The sequence below is a fragment of the Homalodisca vitripennis genome, chromosome 6 (genome assembly GCF_021130785.1).
Source record: "Homalodisca vitripennis isolate AUS2020 chromosome 6, UT_GWSS_2.1, whole genome shotgun sequence".
In the NCBI taxonomy this organism is placed as follows: Eukaryota; Metazoa; Arthropoda; class Insecta; order Hemiptera; family Cicadellidae; genus Homalodisca; species Homalodisca vitripennis.
The window spans coordinates 39,388,912-39,411,515 of NC_060212.1; the positions used below are offsets into that span (position 1 = coordinate 39,388,912).

General features: G+C 34.4%; 1 protein-coding gene across 1 annotated transcript in view; it reads left to right on the forward strand.

Annotated features, from left to right (window-relative positions):
* The window catches only part of LOC124365353, a 169,302-nt gene extending 149,503 nt beyond the window's left edge, over positions 1-19,799 (forward strand). The window contains exons 6-13 of the mRNA XM_046821329.1: positions 82-1,026; positions 2,931-3,120; positions 3,177-3,252; positions 3,691-3,855; positions 4,306-4,491; positions 8,347-8,457; positions 9,431-9,631; positions 14,608-19,799. Coding sequence (XP_046677285.1) covers positions 82-1,026; positions 2,931-3,120; positions 3,177-3,252; positions 3,691-3,855; positions 4,306-4,491; positions 8,347-8,457; positions 9,431-9,631; positions 14,608-14,826 — 2,093 coding nt within the window. The 3' untranslated portion in view covers positions 14,827-19,799. The remainder of the gene's footprint in view (positions 1-81; positions 1,027-2,930; positions 3,121-3,176; positions 3,253-3,690; positions 3,856-4,305; positions 4,492-8,346; positions 8,458-9,430; positions 9,632-14,607) is intronic.
* Positions 19,800-22,604: the final 2,805 nt, after the last annotated feature.

Consider the following 22,604-nt stretch of genomic DNA (forward strand, 5'->3'; position numbering starts at 1 on the left):
AAATTCGGGTATATACACTTTTTAATCTTAAAGTAGCCTTAGTCGTATTTTCTAAATGCTAAAGACAATTTCTTTCTTCAGGCTTGACGTCTAAAGACCGAGACACGAGTACTATGATGACTCACCCTGAAAGAACTCCCCCTCACTCGACAACACCATCTCCTATCGTAGAGCCAGCTGGAGGTCAAGTCCACCCTCTGGTGAACATCTCGCTCTCGTTGCATACAGTACAGAGAAACATAAGCAGGCTGCAGTCTGGAGGTGTGCATCTTAGAGAGGTTCTATCAACTCCAAGGTCTATCACCACCACTTCATATTCCACAAGACCACCATCTACCTCCACCACTCCCGTCACACCGATCACTTCTACTATGCCCTTGCAGTCCACCGCACAAGTTGTACTCACCCCTATGGGTAAACCGAGCACGGAGAAACCTCCAAACGCCACAGAGCAGCCGGAAAGCACAACACATGCTACGAAAGCTACAAGGTTACTCACCAAAGAACAGGTTCACAATGTACCCCCGACTTCACAAAGAGAGTGGTTCATCAGGAGAAAGCATAAGGGGCCCTATTACGCCAACAGGGTGAAAAAACTGTCTGCAGCTCTGAGATCAACGGACCCTCCCGAAGTTGATGACCACCTCACGGAAAACCACAGTGGACTGAATTCTTCAGAAATCATCACGCCGCACAAGAACCTTACAAAGTTGCACGGGACAACAAAAGCTTCAACGAAATCAATCAAAAACAGACTCAACAAGTTTACTAGAAAGCCACTACCCACTCATTACACGCTCTCGGTTGACAAACAGAATGCAACAAGGAAATACAAGTCCATGGAACGCCCACGGAAAAGGCCAATTAATATTGGGATTCCGGCTTCATCTACGGTTCTTCAAGTCCATAGAGCGACCACCACACCCCCGCCCGTCGTGGAGACGTACAACCCTCCAGACTCCGATGAGTACTACTCCTCGTATGGCGAGTACCCGGATCTTCCTGTCCTGGGATATAACGCTTCAGGTATGTCTCCTCATCTCTTTACATCGTATTCACTCTGTATCTATTCTATAATTCTGAAGTTAAATTTATAAATAGCTATTTATCTCACATCTCTTAAGATCACGTCAGTTTTTGTAGGTTTACCACCTAACCTAATACACAAAAACTTTTCAAATATTTTTCAAATTTTCAGCGATGAAAGAAAGGATATCAGAGTTGTATGTACATGCCAAAAATTATTGTCCAAGGAAGTAATTAAAGATTGTAAACATGTTTCTAGGATTTTACAGGTGGTGCACGGTCAATATCTTTGTTCGCTTCGTTTAACAGTAGTACTGTTCACTGGCTGACCTTTATCTGAACGAAAATCCGTTCTCTACATTAATCAATTGATTGCTGCAGCACCAGCAGGAATCCTTCAATGGTGATTGATCCATGCCAGGGATATCATCAGTTCGATCGCATCATTTTCCTATAATTATAATTTATTTATATTCATTTAATTATATATATATATATATATATATATATATATATATATTATTAATTATATATTATATATATTTTGTGTATATGAGGTCTAAATCATCTAGACAAACCTAAATAAAATACTCTTACGTTAGTCCAGCACGAAGAATAATATCGTAAATGTTGTTAGTTCATTAGTTAAATACGAGAATAGCAAAATAAACTGAACATAAAGCTCATAATCGTAGTTTATCTTTCTCTTAGATCCAATATTAGTCATTTATCCAACACATATTTTATTTCTCTGTTCGTTCTTTTACGTCTTATAAACCAGTTACTTTAGTATTGAACGGTTCCTTTCAACTAATCGCAAGGGAACGACTGAAATAGATTAATCAGGTCATACATCAACGTACGACGTCATCACATCATTACCAAAATGTTCTAAATATTGATCAGGCAGGAATAAGGAAAGAATATGATTGTGGAACGGATACTGGAAAAAGATAGGATGGCATGATTAGGAAAAGGGATGGATGGCCATTGCCGCCCTTTTCTTGTGACACCTGCGTTCTTGCCTCAACTCAGTTACAGTACCTTGGTGAATTAAGCTTTTCATTGTTTTGTGTAGTGTCATTATAATTTAGTTATTTTTGTGTAGGTATCATTTCCACAGTGTTGGATTCTAGTGGTGTTATGGTAAATAACTTTATTTATTTGACCTTAGGCATCGGGTCATTAAGAAACATATTCTTGTTTTGTTTTTTTTTTGTTTAGATGAATACTCGGTTAACTTTAACTGTGGAGACAACAAAAAGAAACAAGAATGTATTTTATATTACGTATAGTCCAGATAACTCATTATTATCACTATTTCCCTGACTGATTTCAACCAAGCAAGTTATCGATGGATGTAAAACAACACTGAGGATAAAAAAAATTAACAACTGTCAACAATACCCTGAAGCTGGAATCAAAACCTACTTAGTTTTGATTCAATTGAACTTTTAATTCAATTGATACAATAATGTTTCAAAGTTTCAAAAAATAAAAAATTAATTTTTCCTTGATTGAACTTTTTTAGCTTGATATATTTAAAACCGACCGCCAGGTACATACATAATAGTTACATTTTCGTCAGACAACGAGGTAAAGAGAGAAAGGGGCCACTGTAAGAGCAAAAATTGTTGTGAATAAAGAACACTAACAATTATACATGTCTCATGAATGGTTAAGTATTTGAAGCTAAAAATACAAGTTTAGAAAATAATTAATTTGATATTTAACCAGTTTTAGGTAAACATTTGATATGAATTTCCAGAAAACATAGCTGTGTGCCTTCAAAACGCAAATAGTTGGCTCTCGTCTCCTGTACTATAAGCTCAGAAGGATGTATTGTAGCATTAACTCCAACTATTGCGTAAGACGTATGACGTAAAATATTCTTCTCTCCACAGGATACATGGAAGCCGCTGTGTTGCCGGATCCTGACAATTCTCCCGTGGACGAGGTCGCGGAGGCCGAGGTGGTGCTGCCTGACGACAGTTTGGCCGACACCGACCTGCATGACCATGATCTTATTGACAGCGTCATGTACATCTACTTCGGCTCATCGGAGAGAGACGAGAGAGGGGGGCTGGAAAACAGGTGAGTGGAATCGTCACACAAGTTTACTGCCGCAATCTACTATTTATTGTACATAGTACACCTGGAGATAAGGTCGTGCAGGCTAAGAACGTGTTGTCTGGAAAAAAAACCATCAACCAAACAGTGTTTTCAGTAAAATTAAGTAATACTCATCTATTGAATGGGTGCAGATAAAATACCTAATCGCATTTATAGAGAAGTTTATTTGGACCATAAAACAGAAAAAAGAAGTGTAGTGAGCAACTTTTCTACCTTTTACGAAGTGTATGCTAATCTGATTTGTATTAAAGAGTAACAGGTAGTAATACCTGAAAAAGAGGATAGATACAAATCCCCGAAACGGAGTGTTTTATTTTTGTAATACTTAAATATGAAACATTTCGGAAATCTTGTTATCATTTCAAATAACCCAAAAACGCTAATACAGTTTAAACAAAGAAATACTATGTCTATTTTATACTGTAGTGGTAAATGGTTGTTATTGACTCAAACCGTTATAAGGCACACAAAATCAATTTAGGATAGATTGGGAGTAGAATATACAAAGTTACACTCTCTGTCGTTGTGTAGGTGCTGATAGTAGGAGCGGTAATCTCGCTTGTGGCTCAGTTCCTCACATTGGTCAGCGTGCTGAGGCGGTTGCGCACTCGTCCTGATGAGTCGGCAAGTCTCATCCTGCTGAACGCTGAGCTCGCCCTCACGGCAGGCAACCTTGTGTTCATGCTGGGTGTGCAGGTGAGGACCTTTCCCTAACAATCCTCTTAGACCCTCTCAATATCCTCTTAGCATCCTCTCAGCACTCTCTCAATATCCTCTCAGTATCCTCTTAGCATGCTCTCAGTAACATCTCAGCACCCTCTCAATATCCTCTCAGCATCCTCTTAGCACCCTCTCAATATTCTCTCAGCATACTATTAGCAACCTCTCAATATCCTCTCAACAGCCCTCTCAATACCTCTCAGCGTCCTCTCAATATCCTCTCAGTATACTCTCAACACCCTCTCAATATCCTCTCAGTATACTCTTAGCACCCTCTCAATATCCTCTCAGTATACTCACAGCATCCTCTCAGCATTCTCTAAGTAACATCTCAGCACCCTCTCAGCATCCCCTTTTTCCTATCTTGACTCGATAACTCAAACATTCCTACCTGAGCCACCGAGTGATGTAATAATGATCTGGTAGGCGACAAGCAGCCAAAGACGTTGCGAGCTCGTGGCGGTGTCCCTCCACTATCTACACCTGGTCACGTGTTGTTGGTTCCTGGTCAACTCTATGTTCTCCTACAGCGGGCTGCATCAGACAGAGACGCGCAGGAGGCTTAGGCCGTGGTGGGTGTCGGCCTGGTGTGGACCTGCAGCTGTTGTTCTGGTAAGTGATCATTCCCAAGAATCTCACCGAAATAGATAAGTAAAATGTTGATAATAGGTCTACTTTAATATAGTATGTAGTGTACGAATACTGTTTAAGTAAAGATTGGATATAGGCGAAATAGTTCTATATGGATGAAGCAATATTGCTCATGGTCTCCTCGCAATCTTAGTACTTTATTTGGATGCCTTCGCACGACAGCGTATCTGTAAAACGTATCACCAATAAATACTTTAATCCTCAATAAATTTTTGTCTAATTTGTTTATTATTTAAAATGGATAATAACACCTAATACCTTACCTGATGCTGCTTTCATAGCATTGAAGCTCCATTTAAAATTTAAAATCTATAATTTAGATCGTGCTCGAGATATGGTTTGAACCGACAGACGAAATAAATCTGTTTCAACCCTTAGTGATAGACTTCGCCAACGCTCAGCCAATAATATTGTTATAACATAAAGAGACAATATTTCAAAATTTTTTATTAACATATTTTTTGTGTCATAAAAGTACTGAAATATACAAACAAACAACTTGACATAGGTACAATTCATACTCTAGGTATTTTGATGAATAATGAGCAAAAAGATGTTGAAAAGGTGAGTAAAATAATGAACACCTATCGTCTAACCTGTGTCTCTCGGAATAACAGTAACAATTAGTCCCTAGACGTGCCCTGGGCACCAATTACATTGTCTTCCCCTTTTGTTTCCTAAACATATTACTGAATGTTTAGTTAAATGTTTTCAACTAAAATTCGTACTAAAATAATCCATATAATGATTTTATGAATATTATATTAACACATTATTAGGTTACATTAAAAATATGCCTCAGAATTCAAATAATATCTTCTACTTTTGATACAAAAACTATCCCTCCCTAGAACATTGTTTATGCAGGAGTCCTACATATTGTATGTTGCATATAAATTATGCAGGAGTTCTAGAGAGAGAAACAGTTTTTTATGGCAACTGAAAATGTTCAATTTGAGATCGCTACCTACTCAAATTTACTGTAAGATAAAGATTATATTAAGACAGTACGCTGCTTCGACTTATTGTTCCTCATATTTCTATTATGAGAACAGTTTAACTCAGAACTATATATTTTAGTAGCGAACTGATAAACAGGTTTAGTTCATTAATGAAATTCCTCTTCCACACGACATTGATAAGTCTCTTTACTATAAGCAACCTTTTTACTGTAAAATTTCCCAATATCAACTGGGTCCAAATAATTTTTTTCGGAGTACTCAGATCCGTGTGTTATATTAGTTTTTAGAATTAGTTGATCTTACTGTCTCACACTTTGGAATACAAAATTAAAACTACTTTTCTGGTATATACATTTTTAGTATACCTATAACTTTTTTAAACAGCTCGATAAAAATACGGAATGTATTTCCTTTGGTATACACTTCCTTGGAATGAATCTGTACCAGAAGCCGTTTTGGGAGGACATTCATTTAATAAAAATGCATAAAATCATTAAGATAAAATTGTTTAGAGGCCGAAATAATTATATAACTTATAAAATGTTATCACTTATACTACTCTGGAAAATACGTAAAGGATTATCTATGTTAATTTACTATGGAAATATTACACATATATATATTAAATATCGATGATTGAACCTTTCGTGTTCAATTTCAAGAATAAATTAGCATTATAGTTTTAAAATAGAAGCACATTATCCATAAAAATAACATTCTAATAATCTTTTCAGCAAAAAGCACCGGTGCGCTTGAATTAAAGAACAAAATGAAGATTCGCAGTAACCGGCGCTTGCTGAATAAAACATGCACAATTCAGTTGCAACGGAAGCAGTAAAGTGGAGAGAGGCCCTCTCAATATGTATGGTAATATCGGTAGCGAGTGTGTATTGTGTATTGTGCATATCTGGTGCAACAGCCTTCACCTGCCGGGCGTTCTTGTTTCTTGCAAATGTATTAGCATCTTTCCATAAAGTTGCATACACTTCACTAATTGAATCGGGTGCTTCGAACCAAAGTTTATATGTTGCTATTTCATCATAAAGGTCTTGAATGAATCCGATTGTACTGTTTTTCTCGATAATGTATTCTTCTGGTTCAGTAATATTACAAGTTCAATCAAAACAATTTATGTTTCCACCTCAATGGGTGAATTCAGATTAATTTACACAATAATCCGATCATTGGAAAATATATAAATGTAGGCTCATTTTTAATGCCTGAATGATCTGTACAACACTTGTGTGAATTGTACCACTGTGTTACAAGTTTTGGAGGACCTATATTTCATTCATCATATAACTTATAGCAATCTCTACATATTGGTTTTTGTAAAGCATATTAACAAACCACAGGTTTACTGCACGACCATATTGTTCATTATAGTAGACTATATCTGCTTGAATAATCATAAAGAAGCACTGTGAAACTCGTAGGTCCGTTAGAAGTAATACGAGTTTATGTATAGCTGGTGGTAACTGGTGGGTGGTTTTGACAATAAACAGATATATCGAGGTATTGAGGAACTTGGCAGTACGTAACGAAAGACATGTCGCCCACATGGGCACACATACGGAGGGTCTGCCCTTCCGCCTTATATCCAAAAATCAAGAGATTTATCTTGAACTAAGCGTACCGTATGTCCTAGGTTTCAAGGACCTTTATGTCAAAAGCTATTTTACAGACGGACAGAAAGACAGACAATAAAGAAAGAAGGACTACCCTTTAGCTTTTTAACCTTAAAGTCAGGAGAGCTCTTCCTTGGTCTAATAGAAAACTAGTGCACCACTTTTTCAAATTGTAAAAGGCTTTTCTATCAAGAATTAGGCAAATATGAGTAGACGGATGGATTGATGTAAGGACTTTACTGTGTGACCTAGTGATCTTAAAGAAATAGGATGCTTCCATGGACTGAGAAGAACATGTGTACCGAGTCTCTAGGATTTTTTTCAAGGCATATCATACAAAGAAACTGCCCTTTGATCTTTTTACCCCAAAATCCATTCAAGTTTCTTAGTCGTACCTATTAAGAGGTATCGCTCAGATGGACGAACTGAGAACGAACGATACGACTTCAATAAGGCTATATCGGGTTCTTAATAATGTTACCTCTGAAGTAGCAAACTGACAGCTGGTATCTGTAAAACAAATATATTTACTAACAAACACAATTACCTTGGCCTAACATAAAATCCTAAATTCGTCATTATATTGGTGAAAGTGGGGCTACGTTGGTTGAATTTTTTTGTTTGAAGACATTTTAATCACAGCTCATTCAAATACTTTTCCTGGAAATAATAAAAATTTAAAACAATGTCAATTCCTCGTGGAAAGCATTAAAATGCTATTTGGAGTTATCTTGTGATCGCTTCCATGAACAATGGTGCAAGAATAGGATATGAAATTACTATAAATTGTACATGAATAATATCCAAAAGTAGTAATATTTTTTTAGTTTTTATAACTGTACAATTTCTATAAGTAATACTTTATGAAAAATCCATGTAAATATTTTAGACTATAGGTAAAATGATAAATTTTTACTAAATTAAACTTCATTAAAATATTTTGTCATAAATTGTAAAACATGCCATTCCCTGAAGTCATAAACTCTAGGAAATATTAAAAAAAACCACTATCTTAACGTGACACGTATGTTTTGGGCTCTATTCTATTTCTCTAAATTTATTTATCTTCAATGACCGGCACGACAATGGGATAAGGCTCTAAAATTGGAAAATCAACACAACTGTAACTGGATCGCACTATCTTAATAAGAGGAGGTAAATATTAAACACTTCTAAGTAAATGGATCACCAATGTATGATTTAATAAATAGTTGTAATTGTCACAGGCCTGCGTGGTTTTCAACAGAAGAGGCTACGAAACGCGGGCCTTCTGTTGGATGTCTGTAGCCAGAGGGATGCTCTACTCCTTCATGGTGCCTGTCGCCGTCCTTATACTGGTAAGTACCCCCACAGACCGCTGGCGCCCGAGCGCAAAACCTTAGTTAGTGTTGACACCACCAGAGCGCACTAGTGTCGCTAGGCCTAACTCGCTACCCTGTGTCCAATAACAGCAGACAGCAGCACGCGCTGATGATCCTCTGCCTTCCCCTGTTACTTTCGTTTCAACGTCTGCTTTGTAGTCTTAATGCTTGAGAACCTCACCATAACTCTAGCAATATAATCTTACAAAATTTGGTGATGAAAATCTCACGTCATCGGGGTAAAATCTACTCATAATTTATACCCTGGAATCTCCTGTTTTGATTGGTTAAAAAAACAATATATTGGGAATAATTCTGTTTTAGATTAACCTAGTACAAATTAGTCTCTAAATTAATTAGGTAGTAAAAAAATCACCAAAATATTAAATAATTTTTTCACATTCAGAAAAATGCTAAGTTAGATGGGTGGCTTACCGATAGAGCATGATGAAGGCAGTGAATAACTGCTTGTCAGTAAGAGCGGGGATTTCCGAGCCGCGCTGCGCCATCGAAATGGCAACACTGAGGCCAGACAACTCGTGGCGGGAACCAACACACTCATAAATCGTACACCTAGCTTCAATACGGCGCTCTACGGCCGTATATATATATATATATATATATATATATATATATATATATATATATATATATATATATATATATACGTATAATAGTATATAAAAACTTAAATACGTTAAAATTTAATATATAAAAATGGGTATTTAATTTTTTATCATAGTCAGTTTTCTTTCTAGGAACAATAAATAGTTTTTGAGACAACTTATTTAAAACTCTCTATAATTTCATCGGAAACTAATTATATTTAAGTGCAAGCAGTTTATACGAGTGGATTACTACAAGTAGATTACTATAAGATAGTCCTGAAATTAATAGAGTATTTTATAATTTAAATACCAATTTTAAATGTACAAAATAATTATTACAGCTCAACACCTGCCTGGCTGTTCTTGGGATGCGCCAGCTCTCACTCTCACCAAAAACGGAAGACAGCGACCGGAAGTCAATGAGAGTGTCGGCCACACTACTTCCGGTCTTCGCTGTCGTCTGGTTTCTGGGCGTCGTCGCTCTGGAGAATTCTGCTTCTCTTGTCTTCCCATTGCTCTTTGTGGCCAGCAGTGGCTTCCTTGTGAGTTCCATAGAGAAATTATAAGTTTAATATATTCATAAAATCTGATAAAATAAAAAAAAAACGTATGAATCAATCTATAAAATTGATTTTACAAATTTTTCAGCCTCTTTTTACATAGTCATCATCACTGAATATTATTTTAAACTGAAACTGCCAATAATAAATACCCGCTTATACGGGTGAAATGAGGAAAGCGATCTTGCATTGTGACTGAGACTTACCCAACCAATGGCTGGTATAATAAAACAGCAAGTAATACCTATTCCATATCACTGCCAGCCTTTATGTTATTATTTTAGTTTATTTCTTGGTTTGTTTTTACAGGTATCGTAGTAAAAAGTGTTTTATATATACAAATAGAGTAAAACAAAGAAAATAACAGAGTGGAACGACAATGTAGAACGTTGCTTGCTTTCAGGGCGTTCATTTGATTGCTGTACCTACCCTAGATTATCAGCAATAATTGGAGGCCTCCCTTTCTGGCAACTTACACGTTGCACCAATTTGAAATGTGTCAATACTTTAATTAAAAACTAGTAACTAAGTACAGTAGTTAAACTAATAAATAATTACTTCCACTTTTTTATGTAAATATTTCAGTCCAACTGTTAAACCGTTTAACACATAGCTACATATTAAAAACATTTAGCACCAACTGCCATACAACATAATATATTTTAGTAAGTTGAAAGAACTAGTAAAACTAAGTCTGTGAGTATCACGAAACGGTTTTTAATTAATTGGACTAAATATCAATAAATATTGCAAGGTTGATAAATCTTCTGTTGTTACTCAAAAAAGAAGAACTGTAAAAATCATAAATTATAAAGAACCACATAAATTTATTTTGACAACGGATATTTCGATGTTTTTCTTTCTTTAAGGATAAGAAGCTGACAAATTACAGTTGGTCCAAAACGAACTTTTGCCCTGCATTCGGAGTGACAGGATATTCTGGATGGGTAAGGCTGGGGGTAGATTCCTCCTGTCGCGATCAATGAGGAAGGATTCTGGGCAATAATCTCAGCCATGTCTTCAAGAAAAAGGGGAAAGCCAGCTCAGTACCACCTTCTCCGGTCAAAGCAGGCAGGAGATGGCACACCCTTTTGTCTAAGCTAGCAATAGCCCTTAAAACTTAGGGAGCCCCGCCATGTAATTCTGTGCACCTCAATATCATGAAATATTCGGTTTATGTTGGACATAAAAGGGTAGCCCAGATTTAAGTGCCACATGTGCTGTGTCCGGTGTAGGTTCAACTGGAAGGTCTGAACCAGCCACAAGTGAACCCTCCTGGAGAGGAGGGGCCGTGATAGTGAGATATAAATACCCAAAGCATTCACCAAAGACGAGTTGAAGGGATAACGGGAACAGCCAACTCTAACAAAATCTAAAAATTTCTCAGCCTAGTAATTTCAAATCTACGTGAGTTTTGATATTTTTCGTGATTATGATTGCACTATTTTCGTTAACTGGCAGTGAGAGATCAAATGCCATTGGTCGCTAGTAAGCTAAAACAAGGTATTTACAAGTCAAGAGACTATAATAAGATTTTCAGGATCCAAAAAGGATTTTTCGGATTGTATTTCAGCTGTAAAACAGGCAGTCCTGCAAACAACTGTTTTTTACATATTAGTATTTTGACTTAGGCTCTCCTATATTTATGAAATTATCTACCTGTACATAATATATCCAACAAACGTGATGTTCCACTGTTGGACATCCAAAAGGTTGCCAAAATTTAAGTGACAGATTGGTTTTTGCTTACCCTGAGGAGGTTCAACTGAAAGGCATAAACCAGCCAGAAGGAAACTTTCCTTGGGAGTGTACATGGTTAAACCCGTAATAAAAGTAGATAATAGCTATATCTCAGTTGACTAGTAAGATCGATCGCAAGTTCCATTCACAGTTGAATAGTTGGTCTTTATACGGTCAGCTAAAGCTAAATTAAAATTTATTTACATATTTCTACATTGGTTTTAAGTGAATCGATATTAATACTGCAGTATAAGCCCTCAGAATATAAAAAATGGGGGAAATTCACCAGCACCCTTTCGGTGTGGTACTTATACCAAGAGGTTTAGATGTAATATCTGTAAACTGAAGGAGACTCTCCAAAAAGAGGCCGTAGTATTTCGAGGTTTTAACTGTGGTTTTAAATAAGCTGTATGTATCAGATGTGAGTAGATAGTCATTTTACCAGCCAAGTAAGCCTAAAAAGTAAGATAAGTTTAACTGAAAAAGATATGGTTTGATAGCAATATATGCTTTATTTTTAAAATGTGTTGTCTAATATTTATACAAAACTCCTTTGTTTTGATTTTCTGGTAATAAATGTTGAACTTACGAATGCCAAAAATTTGAAAGGATTTTGATATACTTGAAGTTGTTTTCTGTGCGCAGCTTTCGAAAGCTATCTAAAAGATTGTTCCAATTATCTAAGTGTACTCTCTATAATGACAAACCGCTAAGGTACAACAATGGTCACCTCCACGTGTATCGCAACTGTCACTTCACACACTCCTATCAAGTGATAAACTTAAGGTACTCTAAATCGAAAGTCATATTTTAGTTCTTTAATAGGACTATGATTATTTGTTTTGCAATAAATATATTTTTAAAGCAATTAGAAAGTTCTTGAATAGTTGCAAAGTTTTAAATACGTTCCATTTTATTTTTTCCCGCACTTTAGTAACCTACTTTAATAATTGATTTAAAATCTTGGAAAAGTCTTAGCCTTAGTAACGCAATAATGTGCACAAATTCTAAAATGTAGGTACGTTAACATTCCTTTAGAAAGTAATCTCTGGGATTTAAATTGCTTCTAGCAACTTTTTTATTCACTCTAGTTTATTTCTTTTAAGAATTAAATACACAGGTGATATTTTCATGTTAGAAGTATGAATTTAGTTTACGTATGTTTATTATTTTATCTTTATCAAAAGAAGTCATTATTAATTTTATATCTAACTGTCCTTAGTTTTATACGCCTTTGACCCATAGATGAATGTTAAAGATTATATCAAGTACACAACAGTACATAAAGGGCATAACACTAGATTAATACCAGTGTAGAAATAAAAACTATTCTTTATATTATATGATTGAGTCATTTCAGATTAAAACGAGTTTTATAATAAAGTGTACATAAATTGTCCATTAAAAAAGCATTGACAGTTTACTTACACCTGCTTTATTTATTTGCTCCTATTATATTTATGAACATTATAATTATTAGCCAAATATACATTGAACCATTGATATTTAAGTATTTAAGTATACGTAGTAGTCATCCTTTTGGTTGTTAATGGTTAAACCATAAAAAATAACAGTATAATATATAATTTGTTGCAAGTTAGAATATCGAACTGTAGAGCTTAGAAAAATTAACCTAAATAATTGCTTTGTTTATAGTTTTGGTTCCTTGTTTGAGTTAAATTTCTCTTTTTGTTCCTTATATTTAATTTTTAATAGGTGATATTTTTATAGCAACATTTAAATCACTATTCCCTAAGTAATTGAGCTAAAATAGCACAAGGTTATCATATATAAACTGATAGTTATATAACTGCATTACACGAGTTAATCGGTGAACATGCATTATATTTTATGAGTCATTATAAAAATAAATGTATTATAATTTGAGTAAGTGAAATAAAGCACTTCGTGAAAAACAATAATGATTCCGTTATGTTAAATACAAAAATATGCATAAAAATCCCTCTTAAGGTATCTTTTTGTCAAATGTACATATCGGGACAGATACATTTCATAATTAATACAAATAATTAATTTTGTATATCGTTTATAACAAACAAACAACATTCGAAATTTGAAAATAAAACGGTACGTGGAACTTTTACATCGTCTGATTAATTGAGGACGATAAGACTATTGAAGGAGAACAGAATTAACGGAGTCGTCTGGAAATTAAAACCTCATCTAGTTTCTCTCGGTGGTTTTCTTTGTATCGACCCCTCTAATGGAAAACCTGGGTGTGACAGGGGGAACCGTTCTTGATAAATGATGATGAAAACTTGATTTGCAAAAAACAGGAAAATTAAGGTTTTGACTGATGTTTCTGCTATCACGCCACTAACAATATCTCAAACTTATTTATCCGTTATGAATCTTTTTACTTTAGTTAATTTCAATAATTACAATAATAATAATAATAATGCAATATGTCATATTTTATGAATAATAACTAATAAGTAAAACCTTTACTACGGTATTTTGATTTATAGTAAATTAAAGTTTTCATAGTTGCTAAGATTATGTATTATTTAATTTTAAACAGCGTTAAGAGTTTTAAGTTTAATAGGGGTTTAATATTTACATACAGTATTTATTTAATAGTGCAACTAATGCGTAACAAATATAATTTATAATTGTTTTAATTAATTCACAAAGATTCCTTTTAAAGACAGCTTAGCTTTAATTCCCAGTCATATAAGTTTCGCACAGATCATGCCAGCTATCGTGAAGCGTGGTGAGGGGTGATGACACGGTCCCCCATTCCCGCAAATAACCTACCCTTCTAGCGGCTCGACCGTGTATAGCGCCTTCAATAGACTACGTTCCACTGCACTGATAATACTAGTTACTCCCATCAGAAACTGATTGTGGTAGCACTATATTTAGATTAGTCTAAACCACGTGTATTTATTGAGACAAGCAGAGTAGTGCGCATGCGCTGACCGTACTTCGTGCTAGATGGCACGAGCTGTAAACCTCTGTTTTTTCTGGATTATCAACCGAATTTGCTTGAACCTATTTAAAATCTTGGTTGAATTTTGTATTACTCTTGGTGCTTACAATGGAAAGAGGAGTATTACAATACATAATTCTTTGTGTGTTTTAGAACGTAATAATGGAATAGTACGTTTTCTTTAATTTGTGGAATATTTATATCTTTAAATAAGTGTTATAGTTCAAACCCAATGGTAAATTGTATGATGACATGTTTTCCGCAGAACTGGTTCGTGCTGGCATGCTGGCTGCCCGCGGACATGTCACTATGGAGGGAGACAGATGACGATTTTGACGACGACGACGAAGACCTGTACGAGGAAGTCCTTAAGACACAAGTCCAGGATTCCCAGCCACTCCTGGAGGACCCTCCCATCTACGTGTGTGGCCGCCGGGACATGTGTGAGCTGCAGATGGATCCGATCTGTACCATCAGCTCATGAAACTCTCCCACCTACTCATTGTTCAACAACGTGTATACATCACTTGGTTAAGATTCATACATTTGACAAATCTTCAGCTGCCGGTTATTTTTTTGCTATTTGGGAAACAAATAATTAGTACTTTCATTTCAGGAACACAATAATCTATTGAGCTAGAGGTAGGATCGAGACAATGTACGATGAAGCTCACAACTATTATCTTGTAAAAAGTGTGAAGAGATTGGTTGGATGGCAAATGGATGTCAGAGAATACAGATTTTACCTTTAAAATCCCTACAAATGAATCAATGTTAACGCATACTACAATGAATAAATGTGGCGTTGTTATAATGTTTCAGTTTGACGAATTGGAGAATATTAGTTTTTCAAATTTACAGTGCTAAAGCCCGCGCAGTACAACTTACTCTCAACGTAAATATATCAAATGAGAATAAAATATATCAAAATATGCTGAATATAACGGACAAGATAAACTTTAAATGTGTCACTATACCATGGTTATATACATACACTAAGAAGGTTCATTACATTTCTTAATGTTACACATTTCGTATAGTAAAATTACATAATTAATAATAAAATAAAACCAGTTTGTTTTATTTGAGGTGAGAAGGCTATATTAAAATCAAGAATTGAGGATGGTAAAAAGTAATTTATAATCTATAGAAAACTAACAGATATAAAAATTAATTATTTTTCCACAATTCACTTCGATACGTGATATGAATGTTTAATAATCATACAATTTTAGCAAAAGTTAGATTTGGATTAAGGAATACTTGAATACTTGATGGAAGGGAATTTAACATACAGGTATTTTTAAGTGCATACAAAATAGGAAAACGTCAAACAACGTCGTTAAATGTGAATTCCTCAAATGGATGATGATCACCTGAAACCACGAAAAACTAACTGTAAGCAAGTACTGAATGTAAAAAATTGGGAAATGAATAACAAAATGACTAACATTCCAAAATTCCATACAAACTTAGTGTAATTTTTGTTATTCGTTTGACAAGATTACATTAAAAAACGTAGTAATATTACAACTGGATAATAGTTCTATAATGCAGAGATTTGTGTGGAAACGGTAAGTTAATTAAACTAGTTTGGTTATTAATAGATCCCCAATAAGCTCTACCTTGATTTTAAAGTTTTTCCACGTGAAAGGAAGAGACGTGTAGAGTTCGGCATGTCTGGCTTCCGCGCATGATTTTATCTATTTGAAAAGGGAGCGTTATCAAAATATAAGGTCGAGGGGGACGCGGAAAACAGGTTTGTACCTACAAGATATGTCGTTTATTACTGGATAGGACTTATCGTAAACATGAACTCAATTGAATAATCTGTCTGTTCTTGCAAGTAGTATACTACCTGCCCAAACATATATGTGTCAGAACTCCGGTAACTGATACTCATTCATTTTATAGAAACCGTTACTAAACATTCACAGTTTCCGTTTCAGTTACGAGTACTTAGTCTCCTTCGCATTTGACATTACAGTTTCAGATACTTCAAGTACCGGAAACTTTTACATTGCACGTTTTAAAATTTAACCGATGATCACCTCGTAACGAAGTTAAGTGTGGTTACTGAGAAGGTATTCTTACAGTCCCCACCAACATAACAACACTTGGTCCCTGCAGCTTACAAAATACCAATGCAGCTTACAATTTAATGATATTCCTCAACAACAAAGTGAAATATTTTATTTTAGTTTTTACTATGTTGTGTTGCTCTTAGTAAGCTTCTATATAGGTAGACAAGCTCTTTACTATTATTGGTATTCGTTAATAACAATAAAATAGTCTTCTTTAATAGATTTTTAAAGTACATAATTTTGTTAATTTGAGTTACACTCTAAATATTGTACTAACAACATGTTTAGCATAATATTGTAACTGATGAGTACTTTGTAATTGATAAATGTATAATTTATACAAAAGTCATTGTATAAATAGTTTGTAACCGTTACTTGAAAGTACCTGTAACGGTTATAACGGTTACTGCGGAGTATATATTTTAGCATATCTCAAATTGTTTTGGGTTTGTAAGTCAACCGTTGGTCTCCAGGTTAAGTGTTGGTAGTTTAGGGTATCTCAGCCCTAACTTCGTCTAGCGAACAAAACGTTACCTATCTGTTGTACATTTCCCTTTCTATACAAACAGGAAAATTTTATGTGAGCAGAAGCTATTTCAAACAATCTAACGGTACATTGCAAGATATCTATCCTGGATTCAAGTAGGTGGGTTTCATTACCAAGCCAAAAACAACAGTTCCAAATTCACATTCTCTGATGTACATGCCAACCAACATCTCATTAAATATCGGAAATTACTTTTATTGTTATCCCTTCTTTTGCAACCCTAGCGCTGTTTAAATCTCATATGTTCGTGGTAGAGTACCATTGAATTGCTCAAAGTTATTCTTAATCAAAACCGAATAAGTATTTTTAACCAAACCGTCGCCAGCGCCACTGATATTTTAAAGATGAAAACACGTAACACCCAATCTGAATACTATATCGTGATTAATACGCCATCTTCTAACACCATTTTAGTAATTACTACAGTCTTAGTATTTTGAAACTAAAATAAATTAGTAGAATTCAATCAATCGATGTTTCAATTGGTGTTGAATTTTCCTTTGATTATTGTTACGGTGTCTTTATTCTGTAATTTTACATATACTAGTGCCAGGTTTCTAGAGTTATATTTATGTACGTTGTAAAGAGCAAATTTTATCATACACGCATTACAGAGTTGATAAAAGGCTTATATTTCTAACATTCATAGCGAACTAAATAATTGCCTTATAAATAGATTGTACATTATGCATACTTCTTGGATGGATAAGACATCACCGTATGAATCTGAATATACACGTGGACAATAATATTGTGTGTTTACCACCTTGTTGTAACGGTTATGTACTTTGTCCTCAGATATTTGGATTTATAGGATTACTAGAGTATTTTATAATACAAAACTACTACTTGTATATTCTATAAGCTATTGTACAGTACAAATTGCAACTTAGTTGTCAAGACTTGTTGATTTGGTGTATGTTTTAGTTTAGTCAGACCTAGACTTACACTGGTTCGTGTTTCCATATTCCTTCAGCCGAAATGAGATTTTTTAGTCTGAAAGCAGTGCACGTTAGTTTGGGGGTTTTTAAGCACACAAACTTATATAAACACAAAGTTGTAAGTAGAACAGAGTCTACAAGGAAAATGCTCTCAAGAAAACTACATTTAACAATTTAAGTCCGAGTGATTTCTAAACCTATTTTGTGTGTTACTGTCCTAAGCATTATGCGCACAAAATTTATACACGTCATTGATCCGTTTATTTGTTCTATTAAATTAATATCTGTTACTTTTACATAAAATTAAATAATTACATATTGTGTAGTTAGTGCGTTTCATATTTAAGGATATGTTCAGAACATTTGATACTAAAAATAATAGGACATAACTAATAAAAAAGACGGGCCTGAATTATGAAAGTTAAAACAAAATTGGCATTGTCTTGTTAAAATGATGAATCTCGATGTTCAATTTAATGGAATAGGGTCTAAATACGAAGAAGCCATTAAGCGAGGAGAATCAGTAATAATTGATATGTTTTCAGTTCAAACCATTACTGTATAATTTACCAGAGCCATTGGAATGATTCACAGGAATGGTTTACAATAAGAGAAATTTAGTTTGGGATGTTTTTCATCGTAATTAAACCCATACAGTGGGATATTTCTACATAACAGCAACATAAAACCGTGCAAGTAATCGTCATTGGTGAACAGTCTTGTTAAGAAAATAAAAAAAGGATTTTGGTACACATTTGAGATTATTTTTTTTTCATAGTCGAGATATTTACTACATAGTTCATCTTTAGGAGCCTTAAAAAAGTATGAGTTATAATTTACGAGAAATTGAAATATGCGCGCATAGTGCTCAGTGTGTGATAGTTTTAACTATTTGAGAGTTAATTAAAAAGAATTAAATGCTCTGCTGTTTTCTTAACTTAAAAAACTAAAATTTCAATAAAACTAGGCCGAATAAAACGTTCTTGTCAATATGTTTTAAATTCCGGTATGGTGCACTGAGAATGCATCATTAGAATGTAAAATATAAAACATGGGAATTGTTAAAAGGAAAAAAATTTAAAGAGGAATTTTACGTTTTACCTTGAATATCCAGAAAGGGAATAATGAAAAAATATTGTTTGCCCAATTCACGTTTTTATGCCAATTCGAATGATATTTTAAACAGGTAAGATACTTAAACATTGAGCTGAGGAAAATCAAACCTTGAGGAAATACACTATGGGACATCCGCCCCTAGGGATCCTCCCTTAGACATCCACCCTTAATTTTACTTAGCTAGGGTGGCTATGCAAACTTAGGGTGGAAACTAAAAGTTTATGAATAAGCCATAAATTAAACATTCTTAATCTAGAACCATTCTACATGTTAGGTTTTTGTGATCATTAGCTAGATCGCAATTCTGTTCGACCATGCTGTGTAGAAGATTTAAAAATGAAAATATTACAATATATTACTTACATTCATGCGAAAATCTAAACTGAAGTTTTGTAGAATACTATTTATTTTAGAGTGCCAAATAGATATAATATTAAATTTGACATTGAATTTTAAATGCTATATTGTTTACACCAGTTGGTATACATATAAAGTTTACCGTACGTTGAATATTTACAAATAATATAACGTTTCTAGCTGCTACGTATGCCAGGAGTAGCGCTGTGTTAGGTTTCTTAGTAAATTGATAACGCGTCTTTCACAAATAAATCTACGCTGAAGCTAATTTTAAATGACTGAATATTTTTCACTGTTCATATTGTGATTCTAAATTAATGTACTGTAGATATTCCCTTGTTTTAAAATAACATATTTTATTGTAAATACAGTTTTGTTTTATTGTATTGCAAATAAAAGAATCTATTATGAATGTATGTCACTCATTTTCCCTAATCATGTTAGTAAGGATGGAAAACTAATGAAAACATATAATCGTGTTATTGTTCTGTTTTTAGCCACAATACACTTAAACTCTATGAATAAAATATTTTCTCAAAGTTATTAAGTTGCTTCAACTGTAACTCTAGTGGAATACTGTTTTATCTGGCCTCTGTAATTCATACAAAATAAGATATGTCAATACAGAACGTTTCGATATCACACAAAATGGTGAATTTAGGGCTTCTCAGTAAAAAATTTTTTCGATCTCTTAAGGAAAACATCCAGATTACAGAAGTCTCTCTCTCTCTCCCTCCCTCACCTCACTCTCTCTCACATCCTCTCCCTCTCTCTCTCCACTCACTCACCCTCTTTCTCTCTCACCCTCTCACTTTTACTCTGTCTCTCTGTCTGCATGTCTCTCTCACTTTCTCTCTCCCTCACCTCGCTCTCTCTCACATCTCTCTCTCTCTCTCTCTCTCTCTCTCTCTCTCTCTCTCTCTCTCTCTCTCTCTCTCTCTCTCTCTCTCTCTCTCTCTCCTCTCTCTCTCTCTCTCTTTCTCTCTCTCCCTCTTTCTCTCCATTTTTACGCTTTAACTAACTTCACTAGGTTTCTTTACAATTTGCTGCAATAATAGTGTTGGTAAACAATGAGGTGTCTGTCATTACAGCCGGCTTTTAATCAGAGAATAAAATATGTTCGGTGGTCAAATATCAAGCGGAATAAACACAATAACTAATAATTATGAAAATAAAATTAAAAATGACAGCCAACTCTTGCTTCTACTCACATCTCAAAGCTACTTTATAATTTTATTATTAATGTTAATTTTGCCCAGACATCAGTGGGTAACAAATTTTTTGAAATTAAGGAAGGGATTATCCCGAGACAGGCGTACTAAACTGCAGTATTAAAATTACAAAGATGGTCTGCTAGACACACTGTCGGTATTCCACTTCTAAACTCCTCTAGCCGCTCGTCAAGACCATTCAATCTCATATTTATCACCATTTTAATATTCTACAAAACATTTACCTCTTGATGTATATTGTTTAGATTAAATATTATTTTATTTTTAATTATGATGATGTAATATTTTAAATATAATAAATTGCAATATTGAACTATTTATTTGAGAAAAACAATTGATATGTTCCATATAAAATCGGTTATCGAGTGTCTGCAGCTTATTAATGTCAACAGAATAATGCAAAATTATGTCAATCGGGATATAAAAAAAGATTCTAGTAATTATCTCGCATGCTTCTCATGCTGTAACTCTAAGGCAATGACATAAATTGTTATATGAAAACTTATTGAACCTTAGAAACAATTTTGCACTCGGCATTTATTAGTATTGATAAATATCTTGCTGGAATATAAAGTAGAATAAGTTACACAGAAGGTTATTTAAAGTAGTAGACGATCAGAAAAAACAGGGGTTGCCAAAGTTCAGCAAAGTAGTTCTCATTAAAGCAAGGAACAATGTAAATAGTGTTTGTGTTTTAAGTTACCTGCTCAAGAAACTCTTCTTTGGCACCATTCAAAACTTTTGTAAGCGAAGTTTTACAGCTTGGGAACTTTCTTAACGGAAAGGTCTTTGTCAGCTGTTCTAAACACGTTGGAGTGACCTGAACATTTATTTTCAGGTGAGGTAGATATCAAATTAAAAGAAGATTTCTTACAGTTTAAAACAAAAAGTTTTAGTTTATTTTTACAAGATCCAGTAGAACTTCTCAGTTGATGTAATACTTGGCATAATTTTAATCAGTAAGGCTACATTATTAAGTGCAATCGTTGATGTTATTGGTGCGTATATAGTGCGCTTGAACTGCAATATATAGAATGAAAGATCAATTAGCAAATATTTGAACGGTAACAATCAAAGATAGTTGGGAGTGCCGATGGCCGAGCGGTCTAAGTCGTTGGACTGTGAGTATAGGTTAGAGATAGCGCAGGTTCAAATCCTGTCTGTGACCGTTGCACTTTTTATCAGTACCATCAACCTCGTACTGTATCGACTCTCCCCCTTATTCTGTTGAATTAGACAGAATAAGGCTTAAAAGGGGATCGGTCTCTCCTTAAAAAAAAGTGTCGCAGCCCTAACGTAGAACCTCAGAACTAAGTGAAATCCATATGAATGATTTATATCCTGTGCAACTAACACGATCCATGGTGAAACCATCTTTGTTATTGAGTTCACGAATATTGACTTAAGAAGTACACGTATTTTTACAATCGTCTGTCTCAATAGGATCCCGCACTTCCTTGTACATCTTCTAATGTAGCTGTTGGTGACCGACTTTTAATAACCCTAAAATCCAAATTTTTAATAAATTTTGTATCAAAGGCATAAGACCTTAAACACTTATGTCTGTTAAATATATTTTCCAAAGATATTAAAGTATCGAAAATGTTTGAAAAGCATCTACATCTGCACTCAATACGGTAAGCCAAGGGCCCTGAAGGTATACACAATTTTACCACTACACATACCGCTAATGCTGGCCACCTCAACCCTACTCTTGGGTCAAAAAGAATACGTATCCGTGTTTAAAAATTAACCACAACAGGTACAATAACGGGTGTTACGTTAAGATTTTGACATAACGAAGCTATGGTGAGAATGTTTTGTTATGTGTACTTTTAATTGGAATCAAGTTCATCTAAAGAGATAAAAAAAGCCGTTGACGAAGAAGGTCAAACTTTTCATGATGGAAATGGTATATTAATGTAAGGATTGTAGCTACGTTTTGTGTTGAAAAGTTTGTTGCTTCACCGTACTTAGAGATCGTC